This window comes from Galeopterus variegatus, unplaced genomic scaffold (genome assembly GCF_000696425.1).
Source record: "Galeopterus variegatus unplaced genomic scaffold, G_variegatus-3.0.2 Scaffold791, whole genome shotgun sequence".
Classification (NCBI taxonomy): Eukaryota; Metazoa; Chordata; class Mammalia; order Dermoptera; family Cynocephalidae; genus Galeopterus; species Galeopterus variegatus.
Window position 1 is genome coordinate 421,499 of NW_007726902.1, and position 20,250 is coordinate 441,748.

At 35.7% G+C, this 20,250-nt stretch overlaps 1 protein-coding gene across 1 annotated transcript in view; it reads right to left on the reverse strand.

Annotated features, from left to right (window-relative positions):
* Positions 1-20,250, reverse strand: part of MRE11A (MRE11 meiotic recombination 11 homolog A (S. cerevisiae)) — a 100,130-nt gene that overhangs the window by 72,175 nt on the left and 7,705 nt on the right. Inside the window, exons 5-11 of the mRNA XM_008572479.1 lie at positions 18,478-18,565; positions 17,520-17,661; positions 14,310-14,424; positions 9,795-9,980; positions 8,396-8,567; positions 5,040-5,120; positions 701-827 (exon numbers count right to left, since the gene is read on the reverse strand). Coding sequence (XP_008570701.1) covers positions 701-827; positions 5,040-5,120; positions 8,396-8,567; positions 9,795-9,980; positions 14,310-14,424; positions 17,520-17,661; positions 18,478-18,565 — 911 coding nt within the window. The remainder of the gene's footprint in view (positions 1-700; positions 828-5,039; positions 5,121-8,395; positions 8,568-9,794; positions 9,981-14,309; positions 14,425-17,519; positions 17,662-18,477; positions 18,566-20,250) is intronic.

Consider the following 20,250-nt stretch of genomic DNA (forward strand, 5'->3'; position numbering starts at 1 on the left):
TAGTTTTAAAAATGGTTGCTGTATAATTTTTAGGAGACAAAAAAATTAATTATTCCAACTATCAGTTTATTTTTATAAGACATTATAATCATAAAATGTTTATCTTCCATTATTATTTTATATTTCTTTTATTAAATATTGATTTACACAAACCCTGTAACAGCACGATTACATTTTTCTGAGAAATGGACAAAAACTATCCACACATTTATATGGAATAATAAAAGACCACACATAGCCAAAGCAATGCTAAGCAAAAAAAAATAAAAAAGAAAAAGCTGGAGGCATAACACTACCTGACTTTGAAGTATACTACAAGGCTATAATAACCAAAACAGTGTGGTACTGGCATAAAAAGAAACACAGAGATCAATGGAATAGAAAAGAGAATTCAGAAAACAACCCACACACCCACAGCCATCTGATCTTTTTTTTTTTTTGCTTTTTGTCTTTTTCTGTGTCCGGCAATGGATCACAACCCTCAGTGTCGCCCCCGTACCGGACCGGGACCGGCAACGGGATCGCAACCCTCGGTGTTGCTCCCGCGCCTCGCTCAGCCAGTGAGCGGGAACCGGTCTGTATGTGGGATCCAAACCCTCGGCGGGAGCGCCGCCGCACTTCCCAAGCGGCGCACCATCGCAGTTCGCCACCGGGCCAGCCCATAACAGCATTTTTTAACTTTTAAAAATAAGTAGCTTACCTGTTTTTTCCTTTTGTTCTCTATGCCTGAAAAAGTGGATAACATCTTTTGGATTAGCTACCCGATCCACAAATTTCTGGCTAAAGCGAAGAACACTGAAAGGTTCAAAACCTCCACTATAATCCACCTGAAAATACAGAATAACCTATGAAGGCTAGGAAACAACAATTTGCCAGTTTTTAAGAAACACACTCATCTTTCAGTATTTATAGTGTTTATGCTCAGTACTTTTAAGTTCATAAATTAACATTCTACAATACATTTCAAAGATCATGATGGTGTTATACCATTTATCTTATTGAGAAAATAATACTTGAAAGGTTTACAAGGTTAAGCAAAATACTTTGATGGACTCAAAATAAATCAAGAACTTTCAGAATGTTTGAATGATTACATTTCCCCATGAAAATACTAATAATCTAGGTACGTACCAGGAGCACCATCCAAAAAGGAGTTCCAATTTCTAAACAAGTAAGCTATCAAAACAAAAAGAAAAAAAACCCACCAAAATAAAACGCCAGTCCTAGATGCACTAGCCAATTGTCTATCAGCTTAGGGATTTGCCTTCACACTAGACAAGGGTAAATGCGGGGAAAATACAGGCAGGAAAGAATTAAATCTTTGAGCTTTGAGAAATGATTACCTTCAAAACAAGGTATCTCATTGGAAATAAGATTCTCTGTCAAGGCAGGCTCTTTCTAAAGAAGTCTACTGTGCTAAACAGACCTTCACAAAGAGATACACCATCTTTCCTTCTAAGGGATACAATCATTTTCCTAAACTAGCTGTTCTCAAAGTATGCTCCGGGAACCAGCACTGTACTGTCGCCAGCCTGTCCAGAGTGCTCCCTAACCAAAAACCACCCCTACTTACATTCTTCATCACACTTAGCACTAACTGCTATGCTTTGTGTTCATTTGGTTCATTTATTTGATACCTGTTTATTATGTCTCTCCTCACATCTTCACCTTCTGTAAGCTCCACAAATTCAAAACCTTACTTCTTTTATAGTCACTGTATACCCCAGCATCAACAATACAAGGTACTCAATAAGATTTGTTTGATGAATTAATGAATTAATGAAGTTCCTCTAGTCAATACAATATACTTTTGTGATATTATTTACATGACAATATCTGTTCTTTTGTTTTATGAATCAATGAATAATTTACTGTGTTTAGGAAAAGGAATGCCAATTTTCTGTTTAAGTCTGGTTAGTTCTAATAGTGTCAGGCAGATACAGATGAGAAACATGGGATCTTTTGCCCTGAATGACAATGTGGCTCTCCTAAAGTAACCATCTTTGCATAGTAGTCCCTCCTTACCCATGGTTTTGCTTTTAAGGTTTCAGTTATCCATACTCAACCATGGTCCGAAAATATTAAATGAAAAATTTCAGAAATAAACAATTCATAAGTTTTAAATTATGTGCCACTTTGAGTAGTGTGATGAAAATTCGCACCATCCTACTCCATCCTGCTCAGGGCGTATCCACACTATATATGCTACCTGCCTGGTAGTCACTCAGGAGCCATCCTGGTTGTCCGATAGACTGTCCTGGTATTGTAGTACTTGTGTTCAAGCCACCCTTATTTTACTTAATAATGGCCCCAAAGCAAAAGAGTAGTGATGCTAGCATATTGTTATAATTGTTCTATTTTACTGTCAGTTATTGTTGTTAATTTCTTACTGTACCTAACTTATAAATTAAACTATCACAGGTATGTATATATAGGAAAAAACATAGTACTGTATATACAGGGTTTGCTACTATCCAAGGTTTCAAGCATCTGGTGGTCTTGGAACATATCTCCTGTGGATAAGGGGGGAGTAATATGTTACCCAGATCATCTCTATAGCTGCCATGTAAGAAAAAAGAAAATACCTAATGCTAAAGCCATTGGATCTCCCCAAAACTCCTCAGATATTTTAACAATTTTATTTCAGTCTAGCTTTATTTGTAATTTTCTTTTCCATAAAGTTACAGAACTTGTTCATTAAACAAACTTTATTGGGTGTCCTCAGTGTTCTAGGCACATTGCTAAAGGCTAGCAATACAACTATAAATAAAATACACTCTCAGTTGTCAAGAAATTCACAAGCTGACTGGGACAACAAACATGTAAATAAATATAGTGGGACCTGTGTATCTATGGGTTCCACATCCACAGATTCAACCGACCACAAATGAATGATACTCAAAAAAAAATTGTATCTGCACGGAACATGTACAGACATTTTTCTTGTCATTGTTCCCTAAACAATACAGTATAATAACTACTTACATTCCATTTACATTGTATTAGGTATTATAAGTAATCTAGAGATGATTTACGTATACAAGAGGATGTACATAGGTTCTACGCAAATACTAAACCATTTTATATCGGGCACTTGAGCATCCAAGGATTTTGATATTCACGGGAGGTCCTAGAACCAATCCCCTGAGGATACTGAGGGACAGCTGTAACTGCAAGCAGAATGTGAATGGTGCTATAAGAGGTATGTACAAAAGAGAATGAGGACACAAAGGAAAAAGCATCAACTCCAAGGGGAGGCCAAGAAAGGCTTCTTTGAAGGATGAGGCTTTAAGTGGGTGCTGAAGGAGACAGAAAGAAAGGAGGAGGTAAGTTCGCTCCTGCAGCAGGATTAGCATGGGCAAAGGTTCAAGTGAAATAAACTCCATCGGGCCCAGGGAACAATAACTTTTGGTCCAGTATGACTGGAGCTTAGACGTGCTGCCAGAAAAAGGACGGAGAAGCCAAAGATGTTGGTTTAGACCAGATCATGTAGGCCCCTGAGTGCTATCCTAAAATGTTTAGACCTGTTCCTGTTAAACCTAGGGGATCATTAAGTTGTTTTCAGCAAGAAAGACAAGGCTGATTGTGTCTTACAAAGATTACTGTGGCATTAGAGTGGAGGAAAAGCCAGTGGTGGAGAGAGAGGGGAACTGGAGGCAGAGTCCAGGCACTGCAGCTTTAGACCAGTAAGTGATAGAAAGGGCTCAACTACAGTGATGACAGCGGGATAGAGAAAAGGGACCAGATTACTTACTGTGCACCAGACACTATTCAATCATTTGAATCTCAAATCTATGAATTATAAACCAATGGACAACAGATCCAGTTGTTCAAGGTCATACAACTAGTGTAATGGGGCGAGAATCAAACCCAATCAGTCTGGTGCTAGACTATATTCTTTACCTCTACATGCTACCTCCCAGGACTTCTCAAGTTTAAATATGCATAAAAATTTGGCGGGGGGCTGGGGGGGATAGGTGGTGTGGATTTTGTTAAAATGCAGTAAATCTGATGTGGAGCCTCAGATTCTACTTTTTTAACAATTTCCCAAGTGATACCAACACTGCTGGTTTAAGGACTACACTCCTTGAGTAACAGGCTTTAGGGGACCCCTGAATATGCAGATCAACAAGGATGTAAAGGTTTGGGAGTCATCGCTCTATAGATGGTTGTTAAAGCCATGCACCTAGACTGAAAAGAGGGCTAACTAAGGGATAGGAGGAGACAAAGATAACTCAGAATGCCACAGAATGAGTCAGTGAGATTAAAAAAATCTGCTGGATGTGACAACTAAAGGTCACCTGTGCCACCTGTTATGGTGAAGTCAGAGCCTTGCTTATAGTGAACTAAGGAATAGACTTAGATGAGGAGTACGGGCTATGTATTTTCAGGGGATTGGAAGAGAGTAAGAAAGGGTAGGAGCTAGGAAAAGGGAAAAGCACAGTGGCAAAGAAGAGGTTGGTTGTTATTTGTTTGTTTATATCACAATGAAAAAGGTAAGCAGGTTAATAGGCATAGGAAATAATTCAAACAATAACCAAAATAAATAAATTATGGTAGTTAGAAAGATGATGTGTTATAAAAAAAAGAAAAGAAAAGAGAAAGTAGAAGACAGTAAGTGAAATCAGGAGTATTAGAGAGAAAGCATGGGGGCTGCAATCTTAATGAGGGTGGGGTCTCAGCGAGGTGACATCTCAACAGACATGAGGGGGTAAGAATGTGTCTGATGTTTGAGAAACTACAAGAAGGCCAAGGTGGCTGGAATGTAGTGAGAGAGGGGAGAGTAGTCAAAGATGAAGTAGGAGATCTCAGCCAATCTACTAAATATAACAAATTATTTGGAAAATGAAAAAAATAATCAAACCTATCAGAATTAAACTATATTATATCAAATCCTTACAGCTTTATTATTTTTGCCTCTAATGATGATTGCTCTTCTTATAAGCATTCTCCTTACTACTTTCCAAAATATCCATGTAAACTGTCCATCACTTTACCTTGAAAATTAACGAAGTTTAATTCATACAAATAAGACTTACTCGCAGTCGTATAAGAGGCTTCTCTGGCTGTCGAGAATTTCCCAGACGTTCCCGTTCAGCATTTTCAAGCATTTCTTCAATCTCAAAATTAAAATTAAAAAGCAAAGTATTAAATTTAGTTTAAATCAGCTGAATAGTAGCTTATATTCCTACCCTAGGAACTTTCCTGAACTACATGATCATCTTAATTTCCTAGATTATCTGTTACACTCTTTTAAACAAAGTCATTCACCACATTAACAAGATTTTGGTCAATGACATACTACATATATGATGGTAGCCCCATAAGATTATAACGGTTATACCACATAGCCTAAGTATATAGTACGCTATACTACCTAAGTTTGTGTAAGTACACTCTATAATCATACAATGACTAAATTGCCTGACAACGCATTTCTCAGAACGTATCTGCATTGTTAAGCAATGCATGACTATATACTTTCTTGTAATGCTCATACTAATACCATTCCTTAAGGTTTTTCTTTCATGAAAGTTCTTAAAATAATTTTCCAATCTCTAGGGTAACTCTTTCAGAAGAAAATAGAAAACATTACTGCTGCTCTATTTTCTACCCATTTTAATATGCCTTCCCTCATTTTACCAACTTAAAAAAAAATCTAGTTTTTTTAGTCATATCATCCATGGGAGACTGATCAGAATATTTAGAGATCTCTAAACAAAGGATCTGGGATGATTTTTCTAAGAGTTCAAGCTAAAAGAAAATAAGACCAATGTTTTCAAATGTCTGAAGATGTCTCATTTGAGATTATAAAAATCTTAAAAGAGATCTGAGGACATATTGTTCCTGGAGAAAACCAAATTACAAGCAGGCAGTATTAGAATCCTTTTCACAAATGCTTGTGCGCATAGTAATTATACATGTTCGGGTGGACAATTTCATAGCTGAATAACTAGTTATTAGAAAGTTTTTGTGTTGAAATGAAAATCTGCCTCCTTTTAACTTGGTTCTGACCTCAGGACCAAGAAGGAACATATGCTTTTGTTCTCTAATCTTGTCCTTTAAACTCTCTCTAACAACAATCCAACAGAATTTTCTGCAATGATGTTTTATATCTGCAGTATTCAATGTGGTTGCCATGAGCCACATGTGGACATAAAGCACTTGAAATGTGGCTAGTCAAATGGGGAACTGAATTTTTTATTTAATTTTAATTAATTACATGTAAATCGCCACATGTGCTAGTGATTATCATATTGGACAGCACAGATCTATACAAATATAATCTCCTAGCTCAATTCTTTTTTTTTTCTTTTTGGCAGCTGACAGGTAAGGGGATCTGAACCCCTTGACCTTGGTATTACTACACCGTGCTCTAACCAGCTGAGCTAACTGGCCAGCCTCAATTCTTTAAATTCAACAAGCATTTGTACAGCACCTTTTTGCCAGGTATTAGGGCAAGAGTTGAGACAGAAAAGTAAAATATGAGCCCCATCCTCAGAGTTCAGAAGAGACACACACATAAATAATAACAAAACTTAACTAAATACAATAATAGAAACGTACATAGAACACAGAGGTAACAGAAAGTTATGTGCACACGTATGTGTTTAAAATGAACCTCGATTACTTCTGCATTACCAGCATCTACTTTCCTCTCTGGACTTATGCCACCATTCAAAGCTCACAGAATTTAAGTGGAGTTGATCTAGTAGATCTCAACCAGAGGTGATTTTGTCCCCAGGAGACATTTGGCAAAGTCTGGAAACATTTTTGATTGTCATGACATGGAAGAAAGAGTACTACTGGCATCTAACAGGTAGAAGCCAGGGAGGATACTGCTAAACATCCTACAATACACAGAATAGCCTCCCACAACAAAGAATTATCTAGTCCAAAATGTCAATTGATCCAAGCTGAGAAACCATGGACTGACTCCAGGCAAGAACACAGAGACTGACTCCAGGCAAAAACACAGGACTCAGGCCTGAATGCAATCAATGCAAAATCAATCAACACATTTTCCATTTCCCTAGCTTCAGAGATGTGTACATGACCTCAGCCCAATCAAACTCAATGCTAGGGGTTTATTTGGAACTACCAGGAAAATAATTCTTTCAGCTATAAAGATAATTAAGTCTATAAGCCACCATGTGAAAATGCCTTTCCTGGGCCGAGCCCATGGCGCACTTGGGAGAGTGCGGCGCACTTGGGAGAGTGCGGCGCTGGGAGCGCAGCAGCGCTCCCGCCATGGGTTCGGATCCTATATAGGGATGACTGGTGCGCTCACAGCGCTCACTGGCTGAGCACTGTGTGGCCGGTCTCAAAAAGGGACAAAAGAAAAAAGAAAAAAAAAGAAAATGCCTTTCCTACAGTGAAGCTTAACACATAAACCATCACAGTGGGTGGCAGAGGGCTGGACAAAAAACCAGAAAGACAGAAACCTGCAATCTTAATCCAAATTTGAGTTTCTGGAGTCAGTCATCTTGAAACCAGCATATTCTTAAACTTTTCAACTAAAAAAAACTTCTTAATTAAACTTTTTAGTTACATGAGCTACACATTGCTCATAAAGCTGTGACTATGAATGAGTAACTTTATCTAAGGTTCAGTTCCTTGTATATAAAATGTGAATGGTAGAACCTACCTACCTATAGCATTGTTAATGGATTAAATGCAAAATTAAGTCAATAGTGCACAGCACATATAAGTAGTCAGTGAATATTTGTGATCATAATTATCATCATTACTATCTTATATGATTTTTTATGAGAATAAAATGCAAAGTAGAAAAGCTGTCAGCAAATAAGGTTATTAAACTGTCAACCTACATATTGTTAAATGCATTCACCCAACGTCAGTAGTGTCTCCAGAATTTCTACAGAGGTTTAGGGATGGCAATCTGCATGGAAAGGGAGGTATAAGACTTATGTTGGAGCTACAAGGTGCATGGCAAACACATTTTAAGATTTTATTTTGGGGTAGCTTTCAGAGGGAAAGGGATGCCTAATGGAGGTTATTAGAGAGGCTGAGGCTTTCCTCCCCAAGCGCCACAATATCCTCCCATTCCCCAGTCCAAGTCACTACCTGCTTTTACAAATAAAACAAATTATCAAATCAGGATAAAAAAGGAGAAAAGATTATATATATGTTTTTGAAAAGGAGGAAGGAAACTGGGAGAGGGGTTTATTTGAAGTTTTTCTGTATCTAGCATTCCTCCATCTAGATGACTTGAAAAAAAAAGATGTCTGACTCAACTAAACTCATTTGCTGAACAACAGTGGTTCCTTAGGCTTCATCAGAATAAATATAAAGGCTTCCCTCCACTCTATTTAGCTGAAGATAAATAACTTCTCTTCTAAAGCAGGTCTCATTGACTATCTACAAGAATCACCTTCTCCAAACAGAAGCTTTGTATGGCTTGGGTTACTTTAGGATTATCTGGGTTAAAAACATCTGGATGATTAGCCAGAACAACATCCTCCATAAAAAACTGCCGCACTGTTTGAAGAGGAATTTTCTGCATATTCATCTTCCTCCCTTTAATACGCAGCAAACCAACATGTCTGAAACGGAGAGAAATGAAAGTCTAGTCACAATGTAAATATCCTCAGGAAAATGTGCAAACCAGAGCTATCGTATTTCTAACTTAGTTTCCACAAAATATTTTTTTTATAAAATCATACCCTTAAAAATAAATGTTTTTGGCAATTTAATCTTAATGTCATTATCACAGGAAATAATGTAAACATTTTTCCCCAGAATAAAATTCATTCATCCAGGGGCCGGCCCAGTGGCGCACTGGATAAGTGCGCCGCTTGGGAAGCGCGGCGGCGCTCCCGCCCGAGGGTTCGGATCCCACATACAGACCGGTTCCCGCTCACTGGCTGAGCGAGGCGCGGGAGCAGTGAGCGAGGCGCGGGAGCAACACCGAGGGTTGCAATCCCGTTGCCGGTCCCCGGTCCGGTACGGGGGCAACACTGAGGGTTGCGATCCGATGCCGGACACGGAAAAAAGACAAAAGACAAAAAAAAAAAAAAAAATTCATTCATCCATCAATTTTCCTATCTGAACAAATACACAGTCTCTTAAGGGAAGACAAACATATCAGTAAGTATAATCAAATGTTATCAGGATTAAGACAGTAGGATATACAGAATTTATTATTACATGTATATATATTATGTATGTGTATATACATGTAGACACATACATAAAATGAAGTAGCAGCACAACCATGAAGAAAAAAACCAACCAACATACATCCTACTACCATATTCTTTAAACCTATTATTGCCATCATAACAATCAGAACTTGAATAGATTCAAAGGATAAAACCCATTATAAAAAATTGAGTTTAATAACCATTAGCTACTTTATTTTATCGCATCAATCCCCCGCAAGAATTAAAAGACATAAGAAATGCTATCATATTAAATTCATAACCAGAAAAATCTCAGTTAAATGGTTTTAGGGGAATTTGTTCATAAACGAACTTCATGATGTTAGTAATAATCGTCTATGACATCTAACTGGAAATTTAATAAATAAGAATGTTAGTCTTGAATTTGCCTAATGAGCATCAAAATCAATAACACAAACTGGATGTTCTCTTATTGAAAATAGCTTAAAACCTGGGAAAATAGTAAGACTACATAGAATGATCAACCTTCATAAATGAAGCTGTCTTATAAATAACAATACACCACTACCTTGAACCTATGGGATAATTAGTAGATTATTTTAGCAAGAATTTCTTAAAAATTGATTTGAATATATAATAATTACTCACTTCTTTATAGCTTCTCCTGGTGAAAGAGAAGTAACCACTGAACTTCCAGGCTGTGATATATAAAAGAGTTGTTGTTCATTTTTGGTTGGAGCTATTTTACACTCATGTTCATGGCCCCAGATAACAAGGTCAATGAAGTCATCCAAAAATTGTTCAGGAATGAAGTTAGTACTTCCATGTTTACTCCTACACCAAGATTTTAAAAAGTACTTAATACAAATTCACAGCAATATAGAAAAAGTTCATATTTAGTCAGATCTTCCTTTCTCCATTCAGTAAAGATTTATTATATCCTTCTTTGTGCTAGAAACTGTGAAAGGGATTGGGTATGCAAAGATAATCAATATCTAATTCCTGATGTTAAGGAGTTTATGAACTTACAGGACATAGACAAGTAGGAGCCCCAAAAGAGAAAGTGGTCAATTCTACATTTAGGGAAAGATCATAAAAGGCTACAGAGGAAGGCCTCCTGCTCTGGTCAAGTTAGAAAAGCAGGAGCTCTATCAACAGTTAAAAACCTATTGATCTGGGGCCGGCCCATGGCTCACTCAGGAGAGTGCGGTGCTGATAACACCAAGGCCCCGGGTTCGGATCCCATATAGGGATGGCCGGTTGGCTCACTGGGTGAGCGTGGTGCTGACAACACCAAGTCAAGGGTTAAGATCCCCTTACCGGTCATTCAAAAAAAAAAAAAAAAAAACTATTGATCTGATTATACACCAAAAAAAAGAATAAAGAAAATGAAAGTGAATTAAGTCTACAATGTCCAATAACTTTCTAACATCATCTGTTTCTTTTACTGATTATAAAAATAATGGGAATAAAAGTGTCAATCTTACAAGAGTTTCAATACTAAATATCATAAAAGTAAGTGGTTTGCAAACTGGTTTTATACCTAGATTAGTTGTTATTAAAAGATATATAAAAACCCAAGGTGAGGGAAGGCAAGAAGGAAAAGTTTTCCCTTAACATTAACTTATATAATTGGAAATTTAAGTAAAAGTGTTCAAATACTTCAAGCTGGCATTCACTTAATCTAAGCTGATATTCATTCATTCACCCCACAAATATTTACTGAGTGTCCACTATGCCAGATGTCCCAGCTAATTCTAGATAATGAAGACACAACAGAGAACAAAGCCCTTGCTCTAGTGCGGGAAACAAGTAATAATATAATATGTACATGCATATGTGTGTACATACACACACGCACGGTCTTTAAAAAGCTCATGGAAAGATTCACATTATCTTTTAATTCCATTTTCCATGAACTTTCTGAAGTACCCTTGTGTGTGTGTGTATACATGTACACACACGCTAGTATAAATAAAGCTTGTCAGTAGTGACAGGTGCTATGAAGAAAAATAAAGAGTGACATGGAAGGGGGGTGCTACTCTACATACACAGGATAGTCAGGAGAGGCCTCTTGACAAGTAACAAATGAACAGAAAACTGAGATGAGGGATCAGTATGTAAGGGAAGAAAGTCCCAGGCAGGGGAAGAGCAGATGTCAAAGGCGTTGAAGTGGGAATATATTCAGTAAGTTCAAGAACAGCAAGGAGATCTATGTGGCTAAGAATGAATGCAAGGAAGACAGGAAATGAAATCAGAGAAGCAGCAGGCTTGTGCATCTAGGAATATTTTTACATAAAAAACATACATCTAGGGTATGAGATTATCATGATTACTAAAGAAAAGAACAACTCTCAAAGACATTAGGCCACTGCACTTTCATGGAGTGCTGGCTTTTTCATGGAAGAAAATTATGCTGATAGGGAAGATTCTGCTGATAGGCTGACACTGATTTGTGACCTAGACATTGATCAAAATATCCTTGCTGAAAGATTTTGCGTGACAGAGTTCTCCTTTGCTTTGGATTCTTCTTTCTTTTGCAGCAAGAAGAAAAAAACCAGTCAATGTAGAGAAACAAATGGGAAATAAAATAAAATACAGAAGGCTCAAGAATTCTCACCCAATCTGGAAAAATCTTCTTTTTCATAATTCTTATGAAAGTAATAACAAAAGAAGTAGCTAAGAATGCACAGGGTGACAAACGAATCTAATACTATTGCAAAAGAGTCACATAACCACAATGAAGGGAGTGGAGAAGAAAGAAGGGAAGTACTTTAACTTTGGAAAATGGCGTTTTAACTAGGTATAGTAAGGCTGAAGATTAAAATAACTTACACAAAACCTGGACCCCACTTGGCAAATTTGTTCCTCACAGGGGTATAGGTTAGCAATTTTATCACTTTATATGTTTACCAGGATTGAAAAAAATAAATAAATAAATTGTTGATAATGCAATATAGAATTCTGTTAGACTGAAAAGTAACAAATAAGAAAAGGGGGAAGAGACAAAAATGAGCATTGTAGAGCTTGATTAGAATCAGCATGAATTTATGATTTTTTTAACACATACGTATAGATAGATACGGAGACACAGATGTGCATATATGCCCTGTTCTTGAGAGTGCTGAGAGAGCCCCAGTAGCAATAAGCACACCTAGCACCCATATGTGGGTTTCTAAATACCACTCTCCAATGAAGGGAATCAGAGCTCCTTGGAGAAGTGGTTAATTCCAGGACTAAGGCAGGAAAATACAGGATGATCCTAGAGCATCCTGTGGTAACAAAAAGCTAAGAATATACTAAAAAGAAAGAAAAAGAGAGAAAGAGAGAGAGAGAGAGAGAGAGAGAGAGAGAGAGAGAGAGAAAGAAAGAAAGAAAGAAAGAAAGAAAGAAAGAAAGAAAGAAAGAAAGAAAGAGGAAAAAAACATGTTGAAAGGGCAGAGAAGCCAACATAAAAGAGCCTCCAATGGTCAAAATTGGACCAATCTGAGGAACAATAACAACAATAAAAACTGATAGTACTGGATTAACTCAAAGAATAAAATAAAGATCCTTAACTCCATAATGACATAAATAAATGAGTAAGTAAATAAACGGGGGAGAAGGGAAAAATCTTCCTTACAGGAAATTCCAATTAATAAATATAGAAAGACTGAGAGAAATCAAAAATCACAATTACAACATCACAGTATTAATTGCCAGAAACAAGATAACTAATGGATGCTAAAATTAGTGGGTGAAAGTTTAAGGAAACAGAGTATGTAGCACAGTTTCTCTCTCTCTCTCTCTTTTTTTTTTTTTTTGGCAGTTCAAAGTATTTTTACCAAAATATTTATAAATTACAAAGTGGAATGGGAAATGTACAGTGGAAAAACCTGGTATATACCCTTCTAATCAAACGATCAAGGTCAATATCATAATAATGAGGTTTATCAACATCATACGTTGATTACTCATTCTTCTTACCAATGTTGTCATTCTACCTTTCATACTGGTTTATATTCTCAGAATGACTTATGAATTTTCTTTCCAACTTATCACTACTTTGGCATAGTACAAAGTGTGGTGAAACTGGGAAGCCCTAAGCAAGAGAAGACACAACTCCCTGTGTCGCAAAGCTATATGGAGACCACACATATCAAAACTCTGGCCTGCTCCACCTTTGAAACTCACACTGTTTATTCAAGAACATATATAAGGCAACATAAGTCTGCCTCATAAAGTCTTTCTTTTACCCAACCCTTAGCATAAGTCTGAATTCAATAAATGTACACAGTAGTCTGCATTCAATAAATGTGTTTAATAAATAATAAATCATATAATCAGGGCCCAAATCCCTTGGATTCTTCCTTGGTAATTTCTCAGGTTTGTCCCTTCCATATCAGTTTCACTACAATCACTGCCACCACCTAACATTTTTTACTACAGTGATCACATTACAAATCTTGCTTCTTCAAGCCTCTCTTCCTTTCAATCAATCCTGTACCTTACCAACAGATTAAACTTCTTAAAACTGCTAGAAAAAGAAAGCTCATCTAGCTATTTTTACATATTCTGGAAAAACACTTGCATATACGCACCAAGAAGTGTTTACAACAGGGAGGTTCATGAAAGTAAAAAACTGGAAATAAAACGTTCACAGACAGGAGGAAAAGTTTAACTGTACACATCAATAAAAATGAATTACACTTTGAAGCATCAAAATGGATGGATCTAAGTAACATAATATTGAACACAACTTAACTGTAAAACACACAGCATGATTCCAGTCATACCAATACCAAATAAAATATCAATTATGGATATATACATGATTAAATAATAAAGAAAAACAAGAGAGTGATAAATTCAAAATTGAGAATAATGCTTCCCCTGGGGTATGAGAAAGCAGATGGGAACAGGGAAGAAAACAGATAATGTACTGGTAAGGTTCTACTTTTTTACTGAATTTAGGAGTCTTCATTTTATGGTTATTCTCATGCCTTATCCATATGCTACAAATATCCTTTTATAGGCATTAATATATACTAAAAACAATTTCAAATGAAGTCACACAAAGCCTGATCCTGCATTGACAACATTGAAAGGAAAAAGATGACCTTGGAAACAGAAATTTGAGGAACCTCAATACTCGTCTCAAAATTTTTTAGAGAATACTTTTACCTGTTCTGATGAATCACAAATAAGTTAAACCAAGAGTTCTCATCTTCTTTTGGTCTCAACATTGTTACTTTTTTATTGACAAACATTCGATAGAGCCTTTCATCTGGAATGGATCCTGAAATGAACGTTACATTATTTTTAAATTGTTTTCTTACTTTGGTTTAAAAAATGAATATAATTTACTTATAAATTATGTGTTTCTTGAAGTATTTCATTTTCCTGTTTAGAGATATATTTGAATTGTGGAATCATTTGTAAATTAATAATGGTTCCAGATTCTTGCATGACAGCAGTTAATTGCATTCAAAGAATGTTTTCCATTTCAAGCTTATCTACCTTCAAAATCAGGAAAAAGCAGAATAAAAATGTGAGTTTCCTATGCTTAATTCTTATTAAGCCTTCTAATAATATTATTTTCCACTATGCCTTTATTGTAAATTTTAAGTATATGTACTTTTGATCTACATATACATTATTATAATGTACACAGAAATAGATATCAGAAGGGAAGAGATACAAAATAAATTTAAAAGTATTTAAAAGTGTTTTTAAACAAAAACATTGTGTTTTTTAATAACTCAACGGTTTTCAAATAATTCTTCCTGTACTCCATAGGCTTGCCTTGGTCTAGTGGAGTAGACCACCAAAAACAAGTAAACAAAATAATTACTAATTTTAAATATTTTTATTTATTTATTTTTTGATTATACATATTTAATAGTAAATATTATAAAAGGGGAAAAGGCCAGGATGCCAAGATGGAGAGCAATAGTGCGGGGAAGGGGGTGGGGGGTAACAAGGCTGCTACTTTATATACTAATTGGAGAAGGTCTTAGAAGAAAAGCCAACCAGGCAGACACATGGGAGCTAGAAGTGGCCCAGTGCCTCAAGTGAATTCCTCAGGTGTGGCCAATAGAACAGATGATGAGCAGGCGTGCAGAACATATCACTGGAGACAAAAAAAGTCAAGGCATATAAAATCCAGAGCATTAGAAAGTTAATCTACGTAGGTACTGAAGCACTGAGAACACTAAAAAAATTTGAATGTAGGTAGGGAGGTAAAAAGCTTATGGGGAAGGGGATAGCAGTTTAGCTGGATAGCATAAGCACTGAGGGAGTACATTTGCAGGCAGAAAAGGAAGTGATGATGGGGAGCCAGGAGAACAGTGATCCCTAACTTCTGCCCAAAAGGTCACGGGTAAGAAAACTACATGGGACCAGGAACCTCAGGGGCCAGTCTAGCTTTACTGAAGATCAGAAAGTGCAGGCACCATTCGGGGAAGAGACTGACAGTGCTGAGGAATATACTAATTATGAAAAGAGTCGTGGAGTTTAAAGTCAAGGGTTGGTGTGAGGGTAGAGGAGGAGGGTGAAGACAGAGGCCAGCTAAGCAAGTTAGAGCAGGATGACACGAGGGTTTGGGAGGAAATGGATGACTGAAGAGATATACTCCTCGTGGTGACTGACAACGCATAACGGGATCTGTCCTTAGTCTGAATGTAAGAGGAGAAACCATTTTCTGGAGATCTGAGCCCTAACATTGCAATGATTAAAACAACTTGATAGTGGGCCGAGGCCGTGGCGCACTCAGGAGAGTGTGGCGCTGGGAGCGCAGCCGCGCTCCTGCCGCGGGTTCGGATCCTATATAAGGATGGCCGGTGCGCTCACTGGCTGAGCGCGGTGTGGCCGGTCTCAAAAAAAGGACACACACACACACAAAAAAAACCCCAACTTGATAGCTTTGTAAAAAATAGCTTTGTAAAAAAGTATATTTCACTTCTTGCTCTATCACTTGCAGAATCAGATACAATACACAGATCTCGTTTTCCATATCTCTAAAATATAAATAACTATGATGCATTCTACTTGTTAGAGAAATAATGAAACCTGGACAAAGACAATAAGCTCCCTAGAGAAAGTCATTAAATAAATCATCCATTATAATTATTTTTTAAAAAACATATACAAAGAGAATTAAAGTAAATAAGATCTTCTAAGGATTATATTACACTAAAATCACTCAAAAATCAATAAAATCTACATTGAGGCTACAGTGTAAAATTTTTTCCCAGTTTCTCTCAGGGTACTTTAATGCTGATTTAACACAAAATACAATTTTTACAATACTCTATACACATAAAAACAATATTTAATATTTATCCTAAGACAAAATATCAAGCTGAACTTAGTCAAAGGAAGACACAATAAATGGACTTAAACATATTATTTCTAGCCTCAAAAATACTTGATATATAAAATATACAAAATAATGAATGGACTCTTTAAAAACAGTCTTTTGGGGTTGGCCAGTTAGCTCAATTGGTTAGAGCATGGTGCTGATAACATCAAGGTCCAGGGTTCGATTCCTGTACCAGCCAACCACCCCCCATCAAAAAAACAAAGGAGAAAAAAGAGAAAAATAGTCTTTGGTCTTCAGTTCACATGAAATAAATGGAATAAGACCAGCAAATAAGCTTTTTACCCACGAGACACTAAGTAAATTGAAGATAGTGAAGTTGATAAAGCAAATTTTCTGATCATTAGAGATGATAGCTCTAGACTACCATTGTCCAACAGACATATAATGTGAGCCACTAATGTAGGCCAAATATATAATTTTAGATTTTCTAGTAGCCACACTAAAAAGAATAAAAAGAAACAGGCAAAATTAATTTTAATATATTTTATTTAATCGAATATATTAATATTTTACTTTTTTTCCTCAGTCTTTGAAATCCGGTGGGTACTCTACATTTACAGCACTCTGCAGTTCAGACTAGCCAAATTTCAAATGCTCAATATCTACATGAGGCTAATGATTACCGTATCAGACAGTGAAGCTTTAGACCTTTCAAAGACTCCCAATATATTAAAATGCAGTTTTGCTAAATATTCTATAATTCTAACATTAAAAATTTTATATCTGAGTGTAAAATAAATAAATAAATAAATAGATAGATAGATAATAAAGGAAATTTTTTCACCAAAACTGCTACTAAAAACAAGTATTAACTTGTTATTAACAAGTCATTATTAAACACTAATATAGTTTTACCAAAACCTTCCATCAGTTTTTACAGTCACCAATAAGGAATAAACAGATTTGCCACACTTTTTTCCAAACAGATACAAAGTTTTCTCCAAAATTTCATTTCCCAGTTGTTTAGACAATTATTTACTGATATAAATAATAAAATAAAATCATCTTACCTAAACCATATAAAGCAATTTTTGTGCTTCCTTTTTGAAGCAAAACGGGACTAATGTCTATCTTCTCCACAGACATTGAACGTCCAAAATGATTTACAAGTCCAGCACAACTTAAAATATCCAGGGCACAGAGTGCATCTGCCTATGCAAAATATTTTCAAACAATATTAGTGTGTATATAAAAGTAAGTGATTTGCAAACATAGTATACATATTATAAGCATGCTCCATATACCACTTACAAAAACACGGAGTAGGAGAGTGTCTTCTCAAAACAAAATTACAACAGTAATTGTAGTATTGCTACCTTTTCTCCCTTATGAATCACCTACAGCAACTGGAATCACATACTAAATGCAAAGTTAGTATCTCATCAAAACTTATCATGCTATCTTGGCTAGTAAAAGACAAAAATCAGCCATAAAATAAGTGCTTTGTAATTAGGCAGACCTCTTAAAACCTGGGAAAAATAGCCTATAGATAACTAGTGATTTATAATTTTAATGACCAGATAAAACAAAAACATATTTTGAGTTTAGGACCTCTAATCTTACTTCCATATTAAACAGTTAACAGATTAATCTAATTTAGATTTAAAGATGTTCATGAAACAATCATTTTTTACAAGTGAGATTTTATAAAATAAGAGATATAAAAGCACTGGTAAACTGTAAAGCACTATATAAATGTTAGATGTTTATTCCTACCCCTGGCTCCTTATTGTTAATTTCAGCACTAATGAAATAAAAGCATAGTTCACATACCAATTCTTATTCCAGATTTAAAAAATAAAATCTAAAAAGTAGTAGAAAAGCTTATCTGAATGATAAAAAATCAATTTGACTTTCTGATTCAATTTGATTACAACTTTCTGGGAAAAAGGGGAGGAATGCTTTCCTCAGACAAACTAAATTGATTATTTCTAAAATTTCAACAAACTATAAGAAAACAATAATTACCCCTGTGGGATCATCATGATTGCCATGAATACTAAACACTGGAAGTGAAATGTTGAGATTACCATCTTGGTAGTTCACCCATGGAAACCTTAAAAAAAAAAAGTTAAAGTTTCTATAAGAGACAAAAGATGTTTTTGCCAAGATCCTCCTCCAAAATACTAATGCATTCATAAGTAAACTGTATGATCTAAACTGGCAAATGACCACTAGTTTAGAGCTTTACAAAATAAAGTCATAGGCAACAATTCATTTCAATTAAAGTTCGAAAATATCTCAAAGTACTACACTTTAAAGAAAACCCAACAACAATAAACGGTGGCTGTGAATTGTATGAGTGATATATCTGATTAATGGGAAGTTAGTAGGCCTTCAAATTTTTTTAAACCTTTGTGGAAGGATTTTATTTGTAGTGGGAGGAGGAGAGGAAACTCATGTCCTTTGAAATCCAAAAGACCTAGATTAAAATCCCAGCTCTATCACTTACTTCCCATGCAACTTAAAGTCTCTACCTACTTCAGCTCCTCTTCAGAGGCAAATAATGTTCCCAATTTCTAGTGCATCTTATCAAAATCTCTTTTATCTATACAAGCAAATAATATATTTTCTTCCTCCTTACATAAATAGTAGCACAATATAGATTTCTGGACCCTGCTTTTATCACAACTCATTTTAGAAATCATTCCATACCAGTACATGAAGAGCTTTCTTCTGCTTTTTGTCAACCACACAGTAGAGTCCATTGTATGGATTACTATAATACATTTAAGCATCCCCCACCAATGGACATTTAGACTCTTTCCAGTCTTTTGTTTTACACATAATGCCATAGTGAGTAATCCTGTGCAAAAGCTGCCCTTGGGAGAGTATATCTGTAAGAAAATATCTAGAAGGGAATTGTTGGGTCAAAGGGTACATGCATTTGTAATTTTGATAGCTATTGCCAATTTGCCTCCATAGAGGTTTTTTAAATTTACACAAAATATGATGCAATGCATGAGACAGACAGTTCCCCTACCACACCAACAACCTTTTAAAATACGCCAGTGGTTCTCAACCATGGCAGCATGTTAGAATTATCTTGGGGATATTTTAAGAAATATCAATGCCCATGACACACTCAGATAGACTCTAAATCAGTTGGCGTAGAGACTGGGTGTCAGTAATTTTTAAGATTCCTAGGTAACTGCAATGTGCACTCAGGATTGAGAATAACTAATCTATGGCAAGCTGATAGGAGAAAAATATTTCAGTATAGCTTCATTTTGTATCTTTCTTAAGAACGAGATAGTTTTTTCAATATGTTTAAATGTCATTTTATTTCCTTTTCTGTGAACTATGTCCATATTCTTTACCTATTTTTTATTAACTGATATTTTTAATTGACTTGAAAGAACTATTTACTTATTGGGAATATTAGGCGTTAATTTGTGATGAGTTGCAAATATTCTTCCTCACTGAATGACTTTTTACTTTGCTTCAGGGAGTTTTTGCCAAGCAGAAACTTATCTTCACAAACACAAATGTTATCAATCTTTTCTTTTATAGCTGTTTGGTTTTGCATCAAACAGGCTTAGAAAAGGCTTAGAAAAGCCTTTTCCACATCAATATTTTCTTCAAACAGGCTTAGAAAAGGCTTAGAAAAGCCTTTTCCACATCAATATTTTCTTCAAACATCTAACAGTTTCTTCCAGTACTTTTATGGAATAATCCATATTTTTCCCAAAGATGTGAGATGTCACCTTCATCAAATACTAAACTCCTGTATGTATTTAA